The 26,761-nt window shown below is 45.1% G+C and overlaps 1 protein-coding gene across 2 annotated transcripts in view; it reads right to left on the bottom strand.

Annotated features, from left to right (window-relative positions):
• RIN2 (Ras and Rab interactor 2) overlaps window positions 1–26,761 on the bottom strand; it is a 185,427-nt gene that overhangs the window by 73,086 nt on the left and 85,580 nt on the right. Inside the window, exons 1-2 of one of the 2 annotated variants that reach the window (XM_008574573.1) lie at window positions 26,500–26,739; window positions 23,901–23,993 (exon numbers count right to left, since the gene is read on the bottom strand). In XM_008574573.1, coding sequence (XP_008572795.1) covers window positions 23,901–23,957 — 57 coding nt within the window. In that variant the 5' untranslated portion in view covers window positions 23,958–23,993; window positions 26,500–26,739. Of the gene's footprint in view, window positions 1–23,900; window positions 23,994–26,499; window positions 26,740–26,761 lie in introns of those variants that run through there. The other variant, XM_008574574.1, reaches the window with a different exon arrangement.

Raw genomic sequence — 26,761 nt, 5'->3', positions numbered from 1 at the left:
GTCCCGGTCCGGTACGGGCGCGACACTGAGGGTTGCAATCCGTTGCCGGACACGGAAAAAGACAAAAGGAAAAAAAAAAAAAGAAAATCTTAGAATTGAAATGCTCTGATCCCTGTCTCCACGGAGTTCAAGTCAAAGAGGCCTGCAGCCGTAGGGGTGGAATGCTAGTGACTTGCTTGGTTGTCCTGTTAATGACAACATGCTATGTGGGAACTAGCACACTGGAATTTATAAAGTAGGGGCTGGCTGGAGGACCAGCAGGCATTCCAGCCTCCTGGGCTCTACCTGACTCTCTCTCCAAGTCCCTAGGGAGGTGCCTTCGCCCCAGCTTCCTGGGGGAACACAAAGCCTGGAGCCCTTTGCATAGGAAATGGGAACCAAAACCTTACTGTGGTGCCCTTTCAGCCTTCCAACCTCCAGAGGAAGTCCGGGGGAAAGCAGCTTGGGTAGGTTCACCACGAAGATCAACCTCATCCATCCACAGATTAGTTCAGCCACAAGACGCTGCTGTTAAAGTTAAGAAAACTATGCAAAATTTGAAATAAAGCCAAAAATGTTTCCTTTCAAAGTCATAGTTGGGCACTAACACGTCTACCTAACAGTCATCTGGGATGTCATTTTGTTCGACTCTTTTCTTTTATTGAAGGCCCAGACTGTAAAGTCAGATGCTAACTTGTGGAAGATTGATAAAATGCATGTGATGCTGTTTGCCTGGCAGAAAAGAAAACCCGAAAGGTCTTACTTTTTATTATCCTGTATGTCTTTAGCCAGTTTTGTGTGGGGTCGAACCATATGAAATTGCATTGTTTGAAGGTCAAAACATTGTTGAATGTTGTCAATATCAAGCTTATATATCTAACCTTGCCCAGTTATATACACAGCTGGCACACAGTAGATGTTAAAGCTGATTCAAGATGCTATTCTTTTGCCCACTGACTTTTTACTTACCAGTCTCTGCCATCTGGAACCAGTTTTAATATCCTATTGATTTTCTTTTTTCTTTTTCTGTTTTTGGCAGCTGGCTTGGTAAGGGGATCTGAACACTTGGTCTTGGTGATATGATTCTCTCACTGAATGAATCAAATCCATCTTTGATGCACACTCACTCTGTATTTGAATGAGAGGCAGGTTTTTCACTTTTTGAAATCTACCCCTGAAGTTTGGGGTTCTCCATTCTAAGAGACTTGTCAACTGCAGGACCGTGGCCATGGGTGGGAGGCTGCTTAACCTCTCTGGACTTCAGTTTCCTCAAGCATTAAATATATCAATGGGTTTTGCACGCCTCTTCTGGCTCAAACTTGAAGGTATCCAGCTGCCCGGCTTCGCCTTTCCGGAATGCAGTGGCGTGGATATTGCCACCACATTCACTTCCCTTTGCCACCTCCGGCTTCCTACAGACCAGCTGTCGTCACTGGGCTTTCTATAAGCACTCAAGAAAAAAGAATGACTCACCCTTTCTGGAAGGCACTCTGAATGTATATGTCAACATTTTAAATATGAAAACTATTGGATTCAGCATTTCTAATTGGAGGAATTGGCCCAAAGAAATAATCAGATATTCAAGGGGGTCTTCAAAAAGTTCATGGAAAGATTTGCCTTTTCTTTTAAGTTGGATTCAGCATTTCTAATTGGAGGAACTGGCCCAAAGAAATAATCAGATATTCAAGGGGGTCTTCAAAAAGTTCATGGAAAGATTTGCCTTTTCTTTTAATTCTATTTTTCCACAAACTTTGTTGAAGCACCTAATATGTAGAAGAATGTTCTTGGCAGCATCACTTATAATAGTGAACAGCAGAAAAGGACTAAATGTCTAACAACTGTGGACTGGGTCAATAAGGCGTGGTACAAGAATGTAATGGAATACTGTGCAGCCATTAAAATAGTTATTCTGGAGCATCACTTATAATAGTGAACAGCAGAAAAGGACTAAATGTCTAACAACTGTGGACTGGGTAAATAAGGTGTGGTACAACAATGTAATGGAATACTGTGCAGCCATTAAAATAGTTATTCTGTTATGTATTTAGATGTACAATATATAGCAATATATTATATGTCAATATACCAATATAGTGATATGTTATTAAGTGGAGAAAAGCAAGTTGCAAAACAGTATGTGTTCTGCGAGCCCACTTACGTAATGCATGTGGATGTATTTATGTATGATGCATATATAGTGATATGTTATTAAGTGGAGAAAAGCAAGTTGCAAAACAGTATGTGTTCTGCGAGCGCACTTAGGTAATGCATGTGGATGTATTTATGTATGATGTACGTAATATAGGAGAATTACAGACAGAGCAAAAATCGGGATGCACCTGTGTCAAGATGTCCACCAGACTCATTTCTGGGCAGAGCAGTTACAGGCAGTACAATGTAGGTGATAGTCTCTTTTTTCTATACATTTTTTATTTCTCTGCAACAAGTGCATTTTTTTTTTCATAGAAAAATAGCTATTTTCATTTTGGAAAAAAAAGAAGTAAAAGAATAGTTTGACAGGTAGAATTAACAGAGAGCCTCGAGTTAACAGCACAGCAACGAGACAAGTTTTCTTCTGAACTCCTGGGTTCAGAGATTTAATATTCTGCCAACAGGTGCTTATATGTGCCATAGAGAAGTGCCAGCAAAAGATCACTTGGTTGGTGCAGGCCTCGGCAAAACAAAGGAAACAAGATGTTTTGTCAATTATCGTGGCTGAGCTATTAGATTAGGCTCCTCCCTGAAGAGCGCCTCCCTCGTTGAAGCCATCTGGAGTTGGACCCCACCTATCAAGCCTGTCTTTTTTGACAAATATGCTCGATTACACACCAAGGTTGACTTGAATATGCAATCAAAGACATTCTTCATTCCAAACATTAGTTAGGGGTCAAGTGGTTTTCACTTTTTTATCTAGTTAAAAAAACTGAGTAAACTCTGAGCTGTAATTTTCCTGATGTCCAACTGCTTCTATCGACCCCACTCCAAATGTCTACTAATTTTACGTGCACCAAGAGAGCTGGGGTCTGTGTGTAAAGTGGCATTTCCCCAAATGCTGTTCATCTAACACTAGTAGCATAGGATGTGAACAGGCATGATTTCACCAAAAAAGGCTACTGCTCCAAAAACACTGGAAATGTTGTCCAATGAAAGCAGGTTAAACATTGGATTAAACGAGGTCACTGTGGACGCCTCAGAACCATTTAGATGTGGGTCTCCGGGAAGGGAACAGGGTGTGCAGGATTCCCCAGACCCACTGACCCAAGCACTATCTGTTGATGACCATTTCTGGGGAGCAATGTTCTGCAGAAACTCTTTTTTAAAATGCTAACTTAAAGTGATGTCCCTGGGGACAGTAACCACTGCGTTTGGAATTTCAGTTTTAATTAAAAAATGAAACAAAACAAAAAGAATGGAGTAAATGTTCAAAGGGAAAGGAATTGGAGAGAAGGCATGAATCTATCACTTGCACCATCTAAATGGAAATTTTGCAACAGAACATGAAAACATTTTTTCTGTAAGTTGAGTATGACAATGTCCTCTGAGCATATATATTTGGTTTAAGGAAGGAAGAAGGCAGAGGATTATGAAAAGAGAATTTGAATTGTAAGCAAATGTGAAACGCAGTCATCTTCAGTCTTGTGAAGATGATTAGTAGCTGAGGGGATGAATCACTGAGGCTGGGAACTTAGAGAAATGCAGAGGTTTGTTCCTCCCCAGGAACCTGAGCTTTGACACAGAAGTCTTCTGAGGCACCTTTGACTTGCCATTCAGATTGGACACAGTAGCAGGGACTGTGAGTTCCCTGACCACAACCGTTGGATGACACTGTTCCCTTATGCTGTGATGGCTTTCTGCTGCAAGCACCTGGAAGACTCTGCACCAGGGTGGAGGATACTCTGTGGCAGGGAGGGAGTGTAGGGCAAACTGGAGCGCTGGGTGCTGGGGAGCTAATAGCCCCTTGGGCAGGCCTCAGCCAAAGCGGGAAGGAAGTTGGTGCATACACACCCAGCTGCCTCGCCTTAGGAGCAAAAATTCAGAGGCCCTGCAGTCTCCCAGGGTCTCCAGCAGGACTGAGCCTTGGGTTGGCTGCCTTCTCCTCCTGTCTCTCTCCCCTCCACCCTACCTGAGATTCCAGTGATCACCTGCCAGACACAGTACTTGCACTCTTATCCCTTCTCTGAGTCTGCTATAGGGAAACCCAACCAACGTTTTTCCTTTCACTATAAACCCAGAGTGTCAGCACCCCTCAAGGGCACCCTTCCCTCAGTTCCCCAGGGAATGGGTATAGTGGGGTCCCTTGTACTGCTCTTCCAACTCTGCTCTTGTTTAGGTTGTAGCAACCAGTTACCAATGCTACCTTGGTCTCGTCTCTCCCCTGTAGGGAGAATAACCCTCTTTATCACTAAGAAAAAAACTAACGGAATAATATTCACCAGATTCTTGTTTCTCAAACTGGGATGTGCCCGTGCCCCACCCGGGGGACTTTGTTAAAATGCAGATTCTGATTCATAGATCTGGGGCAGGGCCTGAGATTCTGCATGTTTAACAAACTTCACTGCTAAGTGGCAAACCACACATGAAACAAGTTTCAAGTGGCCTGTGAGCTCCAAGCACAAGACCAATTCTTTCCTGGGTCGGTATATCCAGGGCCTTGCCCAACTGGCCACATAGTAGGTGCTGAATATGTATTTGTTAAATCCAGCTCTCGCAATTGTCTTATTATTACTTCAATGCACTAATTAATTCAGCTGCCAAGCTGCAAACAAGACAGCAGTAATTGCTTAATGCAAATTCACAAAGAAAAGTCTTTCAGATGGAGGGCAAGGACACACCAGGCAAGTGGTACGAGAACCCCAAGGTGACCGTGCACAGCATGTGTAGACAGGCTCATCTGGCATGTGAGTCACTGTCAACTTGCATTTATTGAAGACCTGCTATCTCTGGGGTAAAGGGCTAAATGGAAACCAAAAGAGGTACAAAATATTGTCCCTGTCCCAAAAAAGGTTTATGATGTGACTGGGAAGACAAGACAGAGATCACAAAAAACAAGCATCAGGCGAGTGGTCAAAGACAGTAGTAACACTGATAACTAATTTGCTTGACCTAACTCACTTGACATCTCAGTAAAGCCCCTCTGATCACCGAGTGAGGGTACTGCTATTAAAGTCACTTGCCTCTCCCAGGCAGCAAACACTGGTAGCTGCATTTTGCAGGAGACTCAGATTCGACTTCAGCTCTACCATGCACCCCACCACAACATACATGTACACGTGCCCTTTGGGTGGATGGGCCCCCTTCATCAGAGAACTTTTAATATTCTTATCCATGGCAAGAGAACTAAATAATGCTTTTTAAAAACAGAATCCAACCTATGTTTTAGCAGTATTACTCACAATGACCAAAAGGTAGAAGCAACCAGAGTCCATCGATGAATGAATGGATGAGGAAAATGTGATGTATCCATACATCCTTAAAAAGGAAGGAAGCTTTGACACATGCTACAACGGGGGTGAACCCTGATGACATTATGCTATGTGAAATAAGCCAGTCACAAATACTGTACGACCACGTGTAGGAGGTACCTAAAGGAACCAAATTCACAGAAACAGAAAGTAGAAGGGTGGTTTCCAGGGACTCGAGGGAGGGAGAAATGGGGAATTGTTTAATGCGGGTAGTTTCAGTCTTGCAAGATGAAAGAGCTCTGGAGATGGAGGGTGTGGTGGACGCACAACCATGTGAATGTACTTGATGCAGAACTGTGCATTTAAAAATGGTTAAAATGATATGTATACTTCACCACAATTTAAAAACAACAATTACAACAGCAACAACAACAACAAAAAAAAACAGACTCCACAGAGACATAAAACAGGGTAGATGAGTTTTCTGTTTGTTGGTTGGTTGTTGGTTTTTTTAGAAATATATGCTATAAAGACCTTCTTTTGAGGAAATAATTTATAATAACTCCAGCTTCTAAACTCCGGGCTCCCCCAAGGGGACAGTCATCTGAAGTAAAACCCAACAGGGCCATGAATCTTAAGGAGAGTAAAACCCCTGCAACTTTCACTGGTTCATTGTACCTGGTCAGCCCTGTGCAGGCCATACTCAGATGGCACCTCTTGATGCTGGGGACCAAATGCAGCCATGCCTGTCCCACTTCTTGCTGTCTTCTAGTTCCTGGTGACATGTAACACTCAGGATGGTGAAAAAGGGACTGCTATTTACACAACAAGATGGTTAGGATTTACCATCCCAGGAAAGGATGCCACAAACTGTCTAATGTGGACCAGCCTCCTGGAACTAGGTGACCAGACTGAGATGCCCCAAGAGGGACAATCTGGACTAGTGAGGAGCATGACCTGCAGCAGCAGACCCCAGGTGAGGGCCTGGGGCTGGGAGAGCTGGGCTGGACCCCACGCTTCTTTACTGTGTGTCTATGAGCAATGCCTGAAAGGCCGCGTTCTGTACTAGGTACAGCATTTTGGTTCAGATGAGAAACTTGTCTGTGGCCAGAAGATTTTTATGTAGGTAAAGTTGACAGGTACTTTGGGAAGACTCCTGGAGTTCAGCTGAGTTTTAATCTACTTTTAGTGTTCAGCTTAATTCAGTCATCAAAACACATCAAGTGGATACTCTGAAACAAGTACAAGTGGGCACAGGAATCCACGGGGCGAGGAAGTAAAAGTGGAATTAAAAGGGAAGCCTGCGGATCCTTCAGTCAAAGTCACAGTCATCTCACATCTCATGGACCAGGGCTGTGGCTGGCTATGCATCTGCATGCTGGTCTCACCCACGAGAATCATCCTCTCTTCTAACCAAGGCATTCACTTTTTAAAAATGTGACATACAAGCACCATTCAAAACCAGTACCAGATATGCTGACTTTGTAAAAATCCATCAAGCTGGATACTCATGTGAGCACTTTCTGTGTGTATGAGATGATTCAACAAAAAGTTAAACATGTGATAAAATGACAAGAGTAAAAGAGTACCATCTGTAGACTAAAGAAGCATGACACCTAAATGCAGCAAGTGGGCCTGGGAGGGATCCAGGACGAGGAAAAATAAAGGAAAAAGACCTGACTGGGTGGGTGGTGAACAAACTCTGACAAGGGACTGTGGGTCAAAGAGTGGATCAGTGTTTCACGTCTTGGCATTGACCATTTCCTGTGCTTAAGAAAGAGCTTGACCGTGCTCATGTGAAACACACAAGGATTTCAAGCTAAAGGGGTAGGACACATCCCGTGTATTCTCAGATGCCTCAGAAAATATACTATACGTGTAACTACATATATAGAGACAAAATGATATGTTCACATTTTACATATTTATTCAACTGTGTGTGTGTGTGTGTGTGTGTGTGTGGACAAAGAGAGAGAGAGAAAATGATAAAGCAAATGGGACAAAATGTAAACAATTGGTGAATCCGGAACCTGGGCAATGGGTGTATAGGAATACCCTGTACTATTCATTTTTTTTAGAGTTTGGAGGTAAGTTTTATTTATTTACTTATATATTTTCAAAATATTTAAACATTTACTTGTATGTATTTGTGGGGTGCACTGTGTGTTGTTTCAATACATGCACATACTGCACAGTGATTCACGTAGGGTGGACAGCACAGTTTTGTACCCATTAGTCCACTCCTCCTCCTCCTCCCTACTCCCCCATAACCATTATTCTACTCATAACTTCTATGAGAACCACCTTTTTTCCCCCATCATATGACTGATAACATGGTATTTGTCTTACTGTGCCTGAAATACTTTAAATGATGGTTTCCAGTTCCATCCATGTTGCTGCAAATGATAGGGTATTGTTTTTAATGGCTGAGTAGTATTCCATTATATATATATATACCACAGGTTTCTGGTTTTTTTTATCTGTTCATCTGTTGATGCACATTTAGGTTGATTTCATCTCTTGGCTATTGTGAATAGTGTTGTAATGAACATGGGAGTGCAGGTGTCTTTTTGATATATTGATTTCATTTCCTTTGGATATATATCCAGCTGGGTCACAAGGTAGATCTATGTTTAGTTCTCTGAGGAACCCCCATACTGTTTTGCACAGCGCTGTACCAATTTACACTCCTACCAGCAATGTAAGAGAGTTCCTTTTTCTCTGAATCCTCACCAGCATTTGTTATTTTCGGTCTTGTTGATAAGAGTCATTCTAATGGGAGTGAGATGATGTCTCCTTGTGGTTTTAATTTGCATTTCTCTGATGATTAGTGATGCTAAGTGTTTTTTCATGTGTATGTTGCCCATTTGTATGTCGTCTTTTGAGAAACGTCTGTTCAGGTCCCATGTCTATTTTTTTTTTTTTTTTTTGTCCTTTTTGAGACCAGCCGCACCGCGCTCAGCCAGTGGGCGCTGTGAGCGCACCAGTCATCCCTATATAGGATCCGAACCCGCGGTGGGAGCGCTGCTGTGCTCCCAGCACCGCACTCTCCCGAGTGCACCATGGGCTCGGCCCCCATGTCTATTTTTTAATTCGGTAATTTGTTTTTTTGCTATTGAGTTGTCTGAATTCCTTCTATATTCTGCATATTAGCCCACTGTCTGATGTGTAGTTTGCACACACTTTCTCCCATTCTGTAGGTTGTCTCTTCACTTCGTTGACAGTATTCCTAGCTGTGCAGAAGCTTTGCAGTTTGATGTAGTCCTATTTGTCTGTTTTTGCTTTAGTTGTCTGTGCCTTTGTAGTCTCGCTCAAGAAAGTGCTGCCCACTCTCATTTCATATGCATTTCCCCTACGTTTTCTTCAAGTAGTTTCATAGCTTCAGGTCTGAAATGTAGGTCTTTGCTCCATTTGAATTGATGTTTGTGCATGCTGAGAGACAGGGGTCCAGTTTCAATCTTCTGCATGTGGATAACCAGTCTTCCCAGCACCAATTATTGAAGAGGCTCTTGTTTCCACACTGTATATTTTTGGCAGCCTTGTTGAAAATCAGCTGGCTGTAAATGTGTGGGTTTATTGTGGGGCTCTCTATTTTATTCCATTGGCCAATTTGTTTTTATGCCAGTAACATGCTGTTTTGGTTACTATAGCTTTACGGTACATTTTGAAGTCAGGCAGTGTGATGCCTCTAACTTCATTCTTTTTGTTCAAGATTGCTTTAGCTATATGGGGTCTTTTGTGGTTCCACACAAATTTTAAGATTTTTTTTCTACGTCTGTGAAGAATGCCATTGGTATTTTGATAAGGATTGTGCTGAATGTGTAGATTTCTGTGGGCAATATGAACATTTTGATGATGTTAATCCTTCCAGTCCATGAACATGGGATTCTTTTACTATTCTTGCAAGTTTTCTGGAAGTTTGAAATTATATCAATAACCTCCCCCCCGCCCCAAAAAGTTCAAGCAATGTGCACAAGAAAGAAAACCAGGGTGCCAGGAACCACTTCCCTAATTCTCCCAGCACATCTCCAAAGTTCACCGCACATTCTTATTGTTGGGAAATCTCTCCTTTGGAAAGTTGGGTCAGCTCTGTTCCTTGTCCTCAAAATTTGCATTGATGTACACTTTGAACCCAAGGGGGAGGAAGTGAGTCCAGCTGCCGGGCCGCACCTCTTCCTGCACAAGACTGGCTGGGCTCCACAGCCCCTGTGTGGATCGACCCCACCCAGGGCCCTGGCTTAGTGCCCCTGGGGAAGCCAACGCCCTTGGCCACCAGGCAGGGCTGCGTGCCTCGGATGCAAGCCAGCTTAGTTTACCAATAAGCCCTGGAACCACACAGCCCTGGGTTGAAGCCAGCTCTGGCTCCCACTACCTGTGAGACCTGTGGGGTGAGTCAGTAACTCCCTGAGCCTTAATTTCCTCCTCTGTAAAAGGGGCAACCATAATTTGGGGGGAGGATGAAAGGGAATTGCAATGAGGAAGGTGCCCACCGCACCATGGGCATTAAGAGCCCGGACCAAAATTGACCTGTGCCAGTGGCGGGTGGGGGGGGGCTGGACGTGAGTGGGACTCCAGCACACAGGAGCACGCATGCACACAAATTCTCACCCTCCACGCATAGCCCAGCACTTGGCAGCCAAACTTCCAGAAAGAGACAATTTCAATTTCAACCTATAGTTAACTTCTGTGTCACTTGGGAAAAATAGTTACATATAAGTGGTGGTGGGGGTGAATCAAAACTTTTCAGTATTTGGGAAAATCTGCAGGCATTTAATCTGGTTATGGGGGTAGGGCAGGAACAGACTTGTGGGGGTGAGTGATGGGGGTCGGAAGACAGCCAGGAGGGTCCAAGGAGGAGATTATAAAGTCGAGCTGCTCTGGTGGCAGGTGCATTGTTTTATGAAAGCATGCATGGTGTTCCTTGTGTGTTTTTTCCCCATCCCCTATGCCCTAAATCCAGCTCCTTCCAAATAGTGGATATATTCAGGAAATGACCACAAATCTCTCTGAACAGAATGGAAGGTGGACCACCAACTTCTGTTGCCTGTGAGAAACTTCTGCCTCTCCAGCTTGAAAAGCATTGAACTTCTAAACTTGAAGCCTTAGTTAGTAAATAAACGATGATGTCTTTGCGTTACTCGAATTTTTCCCAACCCTTACTAACTGGTAGGCTGGGAGTGAGAGATTCTTCCCACACTGGTAGGCTGGGAGTGAGTGTTACTTACCAGACAACTATAGTTCCCCTCTTCCTTTGATGTCCAAGCTCTTGCTAAAATTCCCATGTGCAGGACATAACATAATGCTTCTTGCGTGAAGAAGACCTTACAGGTCTTGAAGCACAGCACTGTAGATGTGGCAGATGGAGAATGGACCTAAGCCGTCCTGACTTTGAGAAGTCTCAGGAAGTCCATGTTGCAGGTATGAGGAAGGTGAGGAAATACACATCGTTCACCAGCTTCAGCCAACAGCACTACCCTTCCTGAGGGCCTTCTCCACAGCAGACACCATCCCTCAGCTCATTTTATCCTCCATTGCCTTGGCGTCATAGGACAGACACTTTTATTAATCCCACCTTGTAGACAAGGAAACTGAGGCTCGGAGAGTCGGCCCAATGCTATGCAGCTGGGAATGGTGCAGCAGGGACTGGCAGCCAGGGTTCTCAGACTTAACACATCCACGTCCTTGCCACCAGTATTTCCTGAGGCAGGGTACGCATGTCTTTGATGCACTGAAAGTAATATTGGGTCCTATTATATTTGAAAAGATTGGTGTGTAGTCTACGGGAAAGCCCCTGTGGCTGCCCTCAGGACAAACTTACCAGCTTCATATCAGACCCTGGGGCTGTCCCAAACCATTTCCCCTCACCCCTCGCTCTGTGAGCTCAGTCTTCCTGCATCTGTGTGTCCTGTTTGGCCCCTCAGCACTTCCTTCCTCTCGTGATAAGTGGAATGTCCTCGGTGTCCAGAGGAAGGCTTGACTGGACGTCAGGGCTAATGCATGACATTGCCAGCTGCCCAGGGCAGCTCCAGCTGTCTTACCTAGAGCTGCCTCTCACATCCCTATAGAGCCACACTTCCCAAACGCTGCGGTTTGAACGTGTCCCCTAAAGTTCCTATGTTGAAAACTAAATCCCCAATGCAATAGCATTGAGAGGTGGGACCTTTAAGAGGCAATAAGGTCCCACCTAAAGTATTAATGCCATTATCACTGGAGTGGGTTAGTTATCGTGGGAGTGGGTCCCTGATAAAAGGATCAGTTTGGGCCCCTTTCTGCTCTTTCCCTCCTGCATGCTCTATTGCCCCTTTGCCTTCTGCCATGGGGTGACACAGCAAGAAGGCTCTTACCAAACATCGGCCGTGCAATCTTGGACATCCCAGGGTCTAGAATTGTAAGAAATTTCTGTTCTTTTTTTTTTTTTTTTTTTCCCTTTTTGTCTTTTTTCGTGACTGGCAACGGATTGCAACCCTCAGTGTCGCGCCCGGACCGGACCGGGACCGGCAACGGGATCGCAACCCTCGGTGTTGCACCCGCCCCTCGCTCAGCCAGTGAGCGGGAACCGGTCTGTATGTGGGATCCAAACCCTCGGCGGGAGCGCCGCTGCACTTCCCAAGTGGCGCACTGTAGCAGTGCGCCACCGGGCAGGCCCCGAAATTTCTGTTCTTTTTTTTTTTTTTTCCCTTTTTGTCTTTTTTCGTGACTGGCAACGGATTGCAACCCTCAGTGTCGCGCCCGGACCGGACCGGGACCGGCAACGGGATCGCAACCCTCGGTGTTGCACCCGCCCCTCGCTCAGCCAGTGAGCGGGAACCGGTCTGTATGTGGGATCCAAACCCTCGGCGGGAGCGCCGCTGCACTTCCCAAGTGGCGCACTGTAGCAGTGCGCCACCGGGCTGGCCCCGAAATTTCTGTTCTTTATAAATTACCCCATCTCAGTTATTCTGTCATAACAGCAAAAAATGGACTAAGACACTGAGGAAGGCTTTGACAGTCACTGCAATGTGCGTGTCATAAATCCAAGGTCATACTCTGGTGAGCTATAGGACACACTCAGCTATACTTTGTGCAGTTTGCTTCACATAGGTTTGTCTTTCTTTTATGGTTAAAGTAGTTTCAACATTTAAATATATGGATATTGCATGCAAAAATCAGATTTACATAAAAATCCAGATTTCTAGCTTCTTAAAAATTAGAAACACCAGGCCATTGTAATGATGCTGCCCTCTTTAGGTGGAACATCTGCTTTCCAGTTTACCATAGTCCCCACCATTCCCTATTTCCCAATACTGACGCCAGATGTCAGCTGCCATTTTATCAGCTTTGCCTGGGTTAGCTTCACTTGCTTACATCAGCCACCTGGCTCCTGTAGGCATCTGAGGTTGTGACCTCTGGTGCATTCATTCCAGCTGTTTCTGACAACCTACACTCATGAGACAGGTGGTGTGGTTCAGCAAGGAGAATGGGCCCCACCTTCAGAGACCAGGCTCTGAATTTTGGCTCTGTCACTTACTCTCTGGGGGTCCTTGGGCAGTTTAATGACTTGGACATGTGTTTGCTCATTTGTGAAATGGAAGTACTGCTAACTACACTCAAGATAGCCTTTCAGAAGTCAGTGACAAAATGCAATTATTTCCGGAGTCAGCAGTCAACAAACTTTTTCTGTAGAGGGCCAGATAGTAAATATTTTAGGCTTTGCAGGCAATACAATTTCTGCAGCAACTTTGCAGCTGTGGTACATAAATGAATGGGCATGGCCATGCTCCAATAAAACTTGACTTACAAACACAGATGCCAGCTGGATCTGGTCTGTGGGTCAGAGTTGCTGACTTTGTCCTCAGTGATTGTCTCATTTGCTCTTCTGTTCCCCTCTCGTCTATTCCACATATTTTGGGTAGAGAAGTTATTTCAAAAAGGATGGGACAATCTTAATATGTAAGCAAATGACAAGAGTTTGTAATCTTCCTCCTTCTCTTGCCTTCGGGGAAGGTGTGAACTTTGAGTCAGCTCTGGCTCAGTTTTTGCTGTGCAGATTCTGAATCAGGTGCAGAGAAGAAAACCCATAAAGCTAAAGACTCCAGACAGACCAAGATGATTTGCACAATAAAGACCAGAATTTGGGGAGGTGGGAGAGAGCTAGAGATGACCACAAGCCTGGGGAAGAGTTTCGAGAAAGATAGAGAGGGAATGTTTTTCGAGAGAGTGCTTGACACAGGAAGAACCATGTGTACAGAGAAAGACCAGCCAGCTGATTTCAAGACTCCACACAGTGCCAGAGGGAGGTTTGAGCTGCACTTCGATTTTCTTGGTGGATGGATTGGAGACAGGACTAACTAAAGCCAGGTAAGCCTAATGAGGGTGGCACATAGGTAGGATTATATGTCACTCCCCTCCCCAAAACAATTCATTGCCTCTACTGGCACTGAGCATGGAATCCCAATGGCTCACTCGGCCCCTGCTCCCTCCTACCATCCGTGATCCTGTTCTTCTGTCACAGCCTCAGACACTGCTCCAGGCCTTTGCCCCTGCTGCCTCTTTGCCTGGAGGTGTTCCTCTCAGTCTCTTTCTCTTGCACAGTGCAGCTTAAATGCCACCTTCCCCATCGCCCCCGTGGGCAGCTGGCCCTCCTCCTGTCCTTCATGCTCTGGCTTCCCTGGTGTGGTCTGCTTCCCTCTGCACCGTATACTCATGCCCAGGCCTGGCCCTGCTATCGTAGGTGCTGAATCAGTGCTGGGTGAATCAGTGAATCAGGTATGCTTGATGCATACGTACATGTATTACACAGTTTTTATTCATCCAGCATATTTATTGAACACCTATTATTACAGGCCAGGTACTGAGCAAGGCCCAGGTGATACAAATTCAGTAAAATAATCTTGAGGAGCTAATACAGTGGGTGCCTGGCACAGAGATAGTGTAAGAAACCTCCAAAAAAGGTTATTTCCTAATTTACAGTGCAGACCGAGATTTCTCAGCCTCAGAACCACTGGGATTTCAGGCTAGATAATTCTGTGTTGTGAGAGCTGTCCTGTGCATTGGCCAGTAGCACCCACCCCCAAGGTGGGAAAAATACTTCTAGAGAACCAGTGGCCAAGACTGAACTAGCTGTTCTGGAACAGAACCCCAAATGACCTGCATCTTCAACATTCTGAAACATGCCCAGAGCTGGAAGAAGAATGAGAAAGTAAGAAAGGCCCCTGGCATGCTCCCAAGCAAACATAAATAATGCGTGTCCTGTGCATTGGCCAGTAGCACCCACCCCCAAGGTGGGAAAAATACTTCTAGAGAACCAATAGCCAAGACTGAACCAGCTGTTCTGGAACAGAACCTCAAATGACCTGCATCTTCAACATTCTGAAACATGCCCAGAGCTGGAAGTAGAATGAGAAAGTAAGAAAGGCCCCTGGCATGCTCCCAAGCAAACATAAATAATGCGCACAGAGTAAAAACACTGCTTATTCAAGGCCACGATGGAACAGGTCTGAAACAAGACAGAAGCCAGGACACTCAAACCACAAAAATGACTAAATGGCCCCCTCTTCTGACACACATGAGTGTTGGCGGCTTCTTTACCAATGACACCTCTGGCTCCCTTTATTTCTCCCACCTTCTAGAAAAAAGGCATTAAGCTACCCTAATTGCCAACTTGCCCCTGCTTCCTGACAACACCCAAACTCTCCTTTAGAGTTATCAGAGAAAATATAGAATTCTCAGTTAAATTTGAATTTTTTTTTTAGTGTAAGTATGTCCTAAATATTGCATAGGATGTAGTTATACTGTATTTAAAATTCAAATTTATCTGGTATCCTGTATATCTCATTTGCTAAATCTGCAACCCTATCCTCCTTAGAATTAGTCAGCACAGCTCAAAATCTATAATGAGCCCCTCCCAGTTCCCTCTGACTGAGCATCCTCCAGGGTTCTTCTGGAGTGTGTTCTCTCTGGCTGCAGGATGCTAGGAAACCTAACTTTGATGAAGGATGTCTTCCCGGTGGTCTTTAAGAAGAATGCCCCCCACTTTTTGCTGTAGAAAACTCTGAGAGATGGTCTGAAAGGGATAGCTGTGGGTGGCCAGCAGAGTTAAGGCTGGGGACAGGAACAGTAAGAAAGTAAAGTGAGGCTAGAGTCACAAGCATCCAGCCCAGGGACCACGCCATGGAAAGCAGTGGGCGGAGGGTGCACCCATATCTTGTGTCTGAGCTGGCCGAGGCACAGAGTCAGTGTCTCAAGGCCCCAAGGAGGGTCAGATGAGACATCCCATCTCTCTGAAATTCTTGAATTCTCTCTGAATTCAAGTTTATACCATCGCCATGGAGCCACCACACAATGCACAAACTGTGTGACCCTGGGCAAATTACTTAACCTCTCTCTGCCTCAATTTCCTTATCTGAAAAATGGGGATAATAATAGTGTGAGGGTTAAATGAATTAATGATTTTAAAGTGCTTAGAGCAATGCCCGGAACAGCATTGGCTAGATTAAACATAAATTTTTAAAAAATGGTTGAATAAGGAGGAAGTCGGGGCTGTGTGGACAGAGTGGCACCAAAATAGCAGATTTCACCTAATTGCCAAGCAACAAGGACGTGTTCTTGGGTTTGTTCTTTTGTTCCTCTGGCTAATGGCAGTGTAGACCAAGAGAGTTGCAGTGTTCACTTCCCCCGGGCTTTGGTTAGAGAGGGGAAGGACCTGCATCCCTAAATCTTAGCACGTTGAATGTGAGGGCATCTGTGGATAAACAGCTCCGTCAGGCGTTCGAGGCTGGGTGTGGCGATTTTGCTTTTCTGTGTTGCAGGGTTCTGGGCAGCTGAGTCACCCTGCCTCTGAGAGGGTCTCCACTCGTGTGTCTGTGTGTAGATGCTTTTAAGAGTGCAAACAAAATGTGGGGGTATAGTGGGAAAGCAGACAGAAAAAAAATTAGAAGTGACATCAGATAGTGGTAGTAATGCCAAGGCTTACAGGGAGTGACTGATTGATTGAAATCATCCATGTATTACATCTGAACCCACTGATGCTCACAACCCAGCTGGTAAAGGGATATCACTCCATTTTCCAAAGAGGCCACGAAGCCAGGTCTAGGATGGAGACATCGCTATGTTTTTCGCATAGTCCTATTCACTCATTCAAACAGACGGTCTAGGGCAGCCGTTCCCAAACTTGAGTGAGCATCAGGATCACCTGGAGGGCACTGAGCACCACCCCCACTCTTTGATCTTCAAAGTCTAGGGTGGTATCCAGGATCTGCAGTTCCAGCAAGTTCCCAGGTGGTGCTGATACAAGAATCTGGCACCACACTTTAAGAATGATTGGTCAAGACAGCCTTGCTAACAAGCTCCAGGTGATGCCAAACTGCCAGCATCCAGGGACCACATCGCCAGTATCAATCACTAAAAAAAAAAAAAAAAAAAAAAGAAGAAGATGTGCCTATCTGTATCTTCACCTACCACCTCCTGACACCCTTTCCTCATGGCTCCCCTCTCCATTATTTGTGACTAGTGTCCCGCCCATGCCTGACCCAGCCACAGTGGGGCCCTGAGCCCTATCCTACCCCTCTGAGATCCCAATTCACCTTTTCCAACCCCTATCCGTCAACACACCCAAACTTAAATTTCCTCTCTAGGCTGATCTCAGCCAGTGGTTCAGAAAGCCCTAGTTTATACTAACTTGTGAATGACCATTGAACACTCTGCCAGTAAGTGCTACTTACTAACTCAAAGTGAATCTCCAAATTAGAACCACAGTGAGATATCACTTCACACCTGTTACAATGGCTATGGCCCAAAAGATGGAAGTGTTGGAGAGATGTGTGGAAAAGGAAACCCTTGTACACTGTTGGTGAGAATGTAAATTAGTACAACCATTATGGAAAATGGTAAAGAGGTTCCTCAAAGAGTTAAAAATAGAACTACCAACTGACCCAGCAATTCCACTACTGAGTACATATTCAGAAGAAATGACATCAGTGGATCAAAGAGATATATGCACTCCCATGTTTGTTGAGGCATTATTCAAAACAGCCATCCACAGAAAGATGGCTAAAGAAAATGTGGCACATATACACAATGGGATACTATTCAGCCTTCAAAAAGAAGGAAAACCTGTCATCTGCAATAGCATGGATGAACACGGAGGACATTATGCTAAGTGAAATACGCCAGGAACAGAAAGATCAATACCACACGATCTCACTTACATGTGGAATCTAAAAGAGTTGAACTCAGAAATAGAGAGCAGGTGGGTTGTTACTAGAGGCTGAGGTGGGGGGTTGGGGAGATGTTGGTCACAGGATACAAAACTGCAGTTAGACGAGAGGAGTGAGTCCAAGAGGTCTGTTGTACAACGTGGCGACAGTAGTTAATAACAATGTATCGCATTCTTGAAAATTGCTAAGAGGGCAGATTTTAAGTGTTCTCACTACAAAAATGTGTGTGAGGTAATGTATATGTTAATTAGCTCAATTTAGCCATTTCACAATGTATACATATTTCAAAACATGTTGTACACAATAAATATATACAATTTTGTCAATTAAAAAAATGTTTAAAAAAGAATAAACAACACAAATAGCCCTAAAGAAAAAATAAAACCCAAAATGAACATCCGGTTGGAATTACAGGCAGGTGAGAGAGATGAGTCTGGCTAGGCCATTCTCCTTTTTAGAAAGTAAGGGAGAGGAGAAAGAAGACATTGTATCCCAAACCAGTTCCTTCCTTGACATCTCTCCATCTGGGACACTGGGCTCCAGGTAGCCTATTGGCAAAAGGTGAGAGCTATTCCTAAAATTAGGCCTTTGCAATGTTAAGGTTAGTTATGTGCCCTGTGCACTTTGGTGACCTTGGGCTGGCCTTTCCTTGCATTCCCTCACCCATCTGTGGATGGTCCTCTCTCCCAGGCGTGGCTGGAACTCACTACTGAGCTCCAGCTTGGTATCTCTCACCCACTGTTTCTGCTGAACATGAAGCCTCCGAGATAAACAGTGCTGGAGCTTCAGCCTCCGTGCACACCCCCAGAGCTTCTTGGGAGGTAGATGAAATGAGGCGGCTGGACTTTGCACCTAGCTGGTCCCCTCTCCTAAGCTGTTAACTAATTAGGAGTTCAAACTGACCACCTATAGGCCAGAGTCAGCTCTCAGAAACTTTCTTTGGTCCTCACAGTGCTTTTAAAATTAGAATTATTTTACATACAAATCTGGATTTCTGGCCTCTCTCTGAAAAAAAATCAGAAGACCCACATTCACTCTTGTATGAACAATTGGTGGGAGCTGAATTAGCAGCTTCCCCTCCTAGAAGGGGCTTGTACTCTCCAGTTTTGTTACAGTCCCCACCAATTCCACCTGCTCAACACTAGGCCCACTCATTCATTTCATTCCAGATTTTAGCAATTTAGTTTCTTCAAAGCTAGTCGCACATCTATTCTTTATGGTGCCAGAGAGCTCTTTTAGACTTCTCTGAAATATAATTACAGACTTTCTGTTGAAAGAAAAGCATGATGCACCTTGTTACCCAAACCATGCGAAATAAACAAAGAGCGTCTCTCAAACTGAGCTTCTGCTGCTGAGTTGGGCTCTTGAACAGCCCCCCCTGGCTTGTGAGCTCAGGTTCAGGGACCTCACTAAAGCACGAGTGGTTTTGAGGCACAGGAGAGTAGGGTCCTTGTGGTAAAACACATTTTCTTCCTGGTCAATTAAGACCAATGCTCATCCTGTCCCACTGGCCATGGTAGGTGAGGACACAGCCACTTAGGAGGAGGAAACTCTGCACACTTGCTGAGGCTAGTGAGCAGGCCTGCCAGGAAGCTCAAAGGCCTCCTGTAAGGAACTAGAGCATCGCGTGGGCAGTTCACACTTGTCCTCCTCTGGCATCATTCTTTGCTGTAAGAGGATTCCCCTTGGGGTCAGGGCCGTTGTTACAAAAGGGCAGAACAAATCCCTCACAGCAGAGCTTGAGTTATGAACTGGAATTTACTCCCTGGCATGCCTACCTTGGGACCACAGCTAGGCCTTCATACATAACATTTCTACCACAATTTTATGTTCAGACAAGAGTAAAAGTAGTCATCAGCTCAGAGCCCACGTGAGCTCTGCTGTCAGTGGATAAAGTGGGTCTACCCAGCTCAGCAGGAGTGGGGAGGCTGATGGGCACACCTGGAGGCTGGGCATCGGCAGGTTTGCACACAGGAGCCAGCTCACGATGCTGCCATGGCAGGACAATGGAGGAAAGTTGGGGAAAAGTGGAAGCACAGCCTGAAGTTCCCCAACCTCAAGGTGAAGTGTGCAGACCTGGTCCTACGCCTAGCAAGCAGGTGACACGGATCACAAAATGGTTTGGGAGAAACAAACACACACACATGTTCTCTAGTGGTGCAGATGGATTATCAGGATCAGCCATAATGCCTACAAATGAAAGAATGAGAACCTAAGGAGGAAGGTGGATGTAGGAGGGGGAAGAAGGATACGGATTTTGGAGACTTGAGGAGGATTTGCCAGCACTGGGTGCCTGGATGGGAACAGGGTGGGGGTGGCTTTGGGGAAGATGTGGGATTCAGGAAAAACAGGCATCAAAGGTGACTTTGAGCATACCTGCCCCTAATTCAGGGCTACCTGGAACTTCTCCAGCCTACGTGATGTCTTTTTATTTTTTTTATTTTTATTTTTATTTTTTTTTTCCTTTTTGTCTTTTTTCGTGACCGGCAACGGATCGCAACCCTCAGTGTCGTGCCCGCACCGGACCGGGACCGGCCACGGGATTGCAACCCTCGGTGTTGCTCCCGCCCCTCGCTCAGCCAGTGAGCGGCCGGTCTGTATGTGGGATCCGAACCCTCAGCGGGAGCGCCACCGCACTTCCCAAGCGGCGCACTATTGCAGTGCGCCACCGGGCCGGCCTCCGTGACGTCTTTTTAATACAATCTCTTTCATTCAATATACTCTTCACATTTGATAGCAATAGGTGTACTACTACTTAGATGCAGATAATTCTGGCTGCCTTGTCTAGGGCATCACCCCTGACCCCTGTGTGTTTTCACAGTGACCTTGTGGAGCAGAAAGATATTATTTTCACAGGTGGTTGAAGGAAATTAACCAGGGTGCCATGAAAGACTGTGGAAAATGGGTTTTGTGCAGCATAGGATTTATGTGGCCAGAGGTTCCAGGATGTGATTCCACATGAACAATAACCATGCGGCGTTCTCAATTAGCCCAGAATGCTCAGACAATCTGTGTGTTTTCCATGCGTCTCATGTCCTCTAGCTTATCTGAGTCATGTCCATGAGCCAGGGCAGATGGGAAACCACAAATCAAGGCTTGTTTCTAGTGGTTAGCAATTCTGGTTTAACAACACAAACTGGACCAGGAGGACAATGATGAAAAAGAAGTCCAGTGCTTGCCTTTCAATTATCTGCACTTTACACAAAATCACGTGAGCACTAATAACCAAGAAGGGATAACGAGCATGTGGGATTCGGCCGTGAGCCAAGAATGTAACCAAGAATCCTCGCACTCTCTGAAATTATTCTATGAAATTATTCATCAGTTATAGGGCATTACTGATGTCAGCTGAGAAATACTTGTCAGCAGCTTAAGAGTCAGTCCGAAATTTAGCTCCACCCCTGCCTTCCTCGATAAGATGGCATTAACCCCAGCTCTCAAGTCAAAGGCCACTTCCTCAGGAAAGACTGCTCTGGAAACCCAGGACAGTTTACATATTCTCAGAGCCCTTTCTACTTCTCACAAGAAGCACTGTTTTTTCTTTTATGATTATAATTATGTGTTTAGTGTGATTATTTGGTTAATATCTTTCTTTGCTACCAGACTGAAAGCTCTATGAGGTCAGGGATGGCTTCTGGTATTTCTCTCCCTGGCCTGGTGCAGTGTTGCTGATCACAGCTGCCTAACAGATGTGAATCGAAATAAAAGAAGGGCCAGTGTGTTCCAGCATGTGCTGGTGACAACACAGCTCAGCCACTGAACTCTGCTCTAGCTTGCTAAAAATAAACCTCCAAAGAGTCGATACCAAATGTCCAAAGGGCAGTTTACTTCATCCTTGCAGATAACTACATGCTAGTGACTAATTATGAGATAGTCCCAGCAAAAATAACAATGTCTATGTTATGAAGAAGAGGAAAGAAAGAATAATGAAGTATAAAGTAACTATATCATTTACTTGGAGCATGTAACTTAAAGAAATTAAACAATTTAAGCTCTGCAAAAATGTGGATAGATAGATAGACAGACAGAGACAGACAGACAGATAATAACAAGTTGAATAGGGTAGGCCTCTTTGCCAACATTTTCCTTGAGGGTATTTGACCCAGGAGAGATCAAGAGGTAGGATCTGCTCCCAGCAGGCTCAGGCAGGCCTCTCGCCTCCAGCCTGATTGATTCTTTCATATAACATAGCCCAGAAATATAAGTCAACTACTTTACCTGCTGTTCTACTGAAAATTCAAATAAAAACAAACCTGACTTTCCCAGAAATGCAGGAGAAACTGTCTACAGTGGACTTCATGATAGGTAGTATATTGTGTCCGACAGGGCACCTTCCTAAGGAATTTTCAAAGGCAATTCTGACTGTCGTCAATTTCTTCTTTTGCCTTGGCTTTAAAATCTGGTCACTATGTAAGATACAAGTCCATGTGCTTCCTGTGCATCACAAGGTGGTAATCATGGACTAGTCAGTATTTAGACTGATTTAGACAGTGCTTTGGGTTCAAAATGGGGGTTTAGATCATCCCTATTACCAAGGGGAAATAAATATCTCAGCATAAGATGCAATCAAGGAACCTGGAGGATGACAGCTGGGAGACCTGGTGGGATCAGCTCCTGGTCTACAGGAAGCCTAAGGAGTTCCCCTCCTCTCATCTCATCATGTCAGTGGAGGTTGCACAGGTTTGATTAAAACTGAGTTCGTCAATTGAGAATTGAGACGACTTATGTCCACCTAGCTTAACTGTTAGCTCATCTGTGCCAACATAACTTAATCCTTTCTTCCAAGATCTTCCTGCCCAGAAAGTTAAGGCTGTAAACCAATAAATAACTTCACTGTTTGCTGCAGGAAGTTCCTACAAACAATTTGTCCTGGCAAACAGTGTTCTCCCCTGGGAAGTTGCTTATCAAACAATGATTTACTTGCTAAGACTCACTGCAAGACCCTCCCCTCGCTGTATCCACCAATCCTGAGTTATTATGTCACAAACTGAAATCCATTCAGTTCACCTTTAAAAAAGCAGCTTAAAGGACTTGGGCCTGGACCCCTAAATCCTATAAATATGGCTCCCAGACTCCTTTACTAAGACACCATTAAGACTGAGTTATGGTCATGTTGTTCCTTGCTTCAGTAGGTTTAATGAACTTAAGTTGGCTTTATCAACAGGTTCTTCTGATGGATTTCTGCAGAGTCAACCGTTGATACAGTAAGTCAGTTTTGGTTTCTTAGAAACAGGAAGCATATAAAGAAGAGTTAATACATACTTACAACCCATACGGATTGGGGTAATTATTAAACTTAGTTACTTTTCCTCAGTAATAAAGACACTGCTTTTTTTTTTTTTTTTTTTTTGGTGGCTGGACAGTACAGGGATTGAACCCTGCACTTTGGATGTTATCAGCACCACACTCTAACCACCTGAGCTAACAGGCTAACCCCTCCTCCATAATAAAGTAATAAAATTTCTTCAGTGTTCCTCCTCTGGGGACAAGACCTGTGTTAGAACACCTGCCTATGACAGATTTCAAGTGCACATTTTACCTCCATTTTTCTACTTTTTTACATGATTCTACATTTTCCAAATTTTCTATAATGAGTGTGCAGTAATTTGAGGGCGAGTGAAAAGAAACAAAGCAAAAAGCCGCAAAAAGCCACAATAAGGGAAAAAAATTACCAAGTGCAAATTAGAAATGACCACCAAGCCTTCATTAAACACACACACACAATATACATAAGATCTTACTGAGCTAGTAAGGTCATTTAATCCCATTAACAGCAGCACGAATACAGAAAAGTACTACAGTTTTAACCATGCTGCCTCATTTCTCTCCCGCCTCCTCATAAGCAGCCTCTGGGGTGTTTGGTTAAATACACCAGCAAATAACATTTAATCAGTCTATGGTGATGCCCAGGAACCTGTTTTTTTGGTTTTTTGGGAGCGCTTAAGTGATTCATATAATGAAGCACACAGGCCAACAGCATTGATTTACTGGAAAGCGAAATCCAGCTTCCATCAGAAAACCATTGAACTGAAAAAGGAAACGCTGAGTGGTTCACGCATAAAGAGCACCACACCTGTGTCACACAGCGTGGCATCTCCCTGGCCTGAGTGCTGTGGCTGTGTGGAAGCACCAAATCACAAAACCCCCAACCTGCTGTAAAACGTGGTAATGACCGCGGCTGGGCTCGGGCAGGCTCCCTTAGCTGGAGCTGGCTCTGAGAGCAGGCTCCCCTCTGCAGTTCCTGGGAGTGGCCACAGTTCCCCAGGCAGCCAAGCCCAGGGGGACAAGCTGAGCATTCGAGATCCCCATTGAGGCCTCCTTTTACCTTAAAGAAACTTCCTCGCTTGTCCACACCGCGGGCTCCCATGGTCCAAGCTGACATTTCTCCCTGAGAGGCTCTACTGCACGCCAGCAACCCCTGAAGGTAGAGACATTTTTAATGGTTAGTCCAGCCTGTAGGAAATTCCTTTCTAAGCCACAGAACAATCACAACAACAGTCCTGCCAAGCTCTTTTTCCGTCAACAACACAGTGCCATTTATTTCCCAACGAGCCCTTACATCTCCTTTCAGCCCGATTTCCTGCCTCGGCCAGCGAAGTTCCTAGACTGTGCCCCACCTCGCCACCCCACCTCCCACCTCTGCAGCTGACGCTGAAGGTCCTCAGGACGCAGAAGGTATAATGATTGCATTGTGTGTTTGCTTGACCTCACACTGAAGTCCAACAGGGACCCATATTAGATGTCCCCATAATCTGCTCTAAAAGCTTATAGATTTAGCGTGGTTGATCACAGAGGGATAGTGGAAGAATGAGGTTCTCTATGTCCCAGGAAATCCTGCTTGGAAGGAGGTGAGGTCATCCTCAGCTCTGCAAGCCCTCTCCCCCAGGCAAGGTCAGCAAAAGGGCACTGGGAAGAAATCCCTCTATTTTCTCCTTAGAAATCAGAAATATTTGGATAAAATCCTGTGTCACTGTTTAGAGAGAGCAGTTAGTGGAAGGAGACAGCATGAAAACAGCTCTGTGATCACGGGGGTGGGGGGCGCACTTTGGAACACTGAGGAAAATTTAAAGGCAGGATAACAACACAGTTCTGAATCATAACCTTGGCTGTTTGGGCTTGGAATTCCGCACCCCCCCCCCTCACTCCCCGGCATCAAAACCCAATAATCCCTCTCTCTGGGCCACAAAGCCTTTAAGGTTCACTTCTCAGTTAAACACATGCACACCTCGGGCACCTGGCCCAGGCCAGAGAGCATTGAGGCGGCTGGGGGAGCGTCCCCAAAATTCTCTTTAGCAGGTGAAGCTGTGCCAGGATACAACCGCCCTCCCCTTCATCATCCCTTCTCACCATGGCACGCACAGGATGTAGCTCACCCCAACCATGACCAGCACAGTGGCGGGACAATTAAGGAAACAGTTAAGTGAAAACCTCCCTCACAGCCTTAAGGAACATTACGAGTGGTTCAGCTGCAGGGTGGGATGGGAAGGCACAAGCCCAGCCGCTGCAGGTTTACAGAGGCTGTTTCATTATTGACTGGGGGCAGAGAGCCAGAAGCACAAATGGGACATTGAAGGTGGCAATGGAAAAGCATAAATCCATTGCCAAGAAGTGCACGCATGCAAGTGAGCAGCAGTCTTTGCAGAGAGGCTTGTTTTGGCCCCCTGGTTTGCTCCTCCGCTTCCATTCATAGTGAGCTGGGATGGCCCGTGCATGGAATCCCATCTAGCAAAAAATAGTAATATAGCGCACACCCACCCCTCCTTCTGGGACCTTCACCTATTTGAGTCATTGCTCCCTAGCTTGGTCACTTTAAAGGTTCAGTGGTGTCTTCCCTGTGTTTCTTTCCACTTGTGATCCTGCTGGGATGAAAGCCAATGTTCCAAAAACCTCCTGAGAAGGCGGTGAGCTTTCCATGGTGATTCTGCTGACTCCAGAGGTTCAGGTTCTCGGGCTCAGCATCCGAATGCAACCCAAGTGCCGAGGCCTTTGAAGTTCATCACTTATTAGCAAAGCAACAGGTTGGAGCAACTCCAGAAAGAAAATACAGCATTGTGCTCAGAACTAAGAGCTGAATGAGAGCCACGCCATAACCCTGGGGAGCAAGCGATTAACTGTTTAGATGCAGAAGTACACAAATAAAAAAGTGTACACTGCTTTGAACCAAGCCTAGTGTCTGTAATTTTTTTTCTTTCAGACATTTTCTCGGCAGGGGATGTGACGTAGCCTGGCAGTTCAGGAATTGCTAAGAGAGAGCCAAGACTTCATTCTTCATTCAGACCTAAGTTTCTTTGTTCTGCTCTGAAGTTTTCCATTATACAAACCCTTTCTGATGAGCCAGGGCAGGCAGGGAATTTTGCCTACAGCAACGGAGCTGTTTGGATTCAGAAATGCACTAGTTTAATTAGCTGCCCAAACACTGCACGTATGCACTTCAATCTCAAGCAGTTCTCAAACTCAACATCCAGTTTGGACTGTGTGGGGGGCAGGTAGATCCATCACATTTCTTCAAAGGATGCAGTGGCAGCCCTTCTTTTTCAGAAGGCTGCTCCAGGGTGTCGATGTGTGCAGGTGACAGGACACATTGCCAGGTGTCACAGCAGGTATGTCCCACGGAATGAAATGCTGGGGACTGTCCCACAGTCCAAGTGGACAGTACATAGGTTATTATTAATATTTTGAAAAATAAAGTTCTTAAGAGCCCCAAAGAAGTTTTGGTTTAAGGTCTTTCCTTTAATAGCTATAGTTTCCTTCCCAAACCACAACCTCTAACACCTCGGCTCAATATTGACAGCAATTTAACATAATTTAAAATGATAACTGCTCCTTTCCACTTGTGGTCCCCCATCCCTTCCCACAGATGTCACCCCATCTGTTTCATCCTAAAACCACCCCAGTAACAGACAGACTAAGAAACAAAAAGGTACCGTAGCGTGAGAAGCTGTAAAATTCCTCCAGACTTACACCGGTGGAAGCAGATTCTTTTTCTGGTTTCCCTGAAGGGCAAACTGGATTCTTGAAAAACGAGCCTAGCACGTCCAGTGGATCTTTGCAGATGCTAGCTAAAAGCTAGCAAAAAAAAAAAAAAAAAAAGCAGCCCTAATGGGACTGAAGGACGCTGCAAATATTTTGGAGCTGCCAAGCGATTTCAATAACACCACTGAAAGAATGTAAACGAAGCTGATCGGG

This window comes from Galeopterus variegatus, unplaced genomic scaffold, assembly GCF_000696425.1.
Source record: "Galeopterus variegatus unplaced genomic scaffold, G_variegatus-3.0.2 Scaffold1066, whole genome shotgun sequence".
Lineage (NCBI taxonomy): Eukaryota > Metazoa > Chordata > Mammalia > Dermoptera > Cynocephalidae > Galeopterus > Galeopterus variegatus.
Note: the sequence above shows the minus strand (reverse complement) of the source record. Positions and strands in the feature narration are given on the sequence as shown.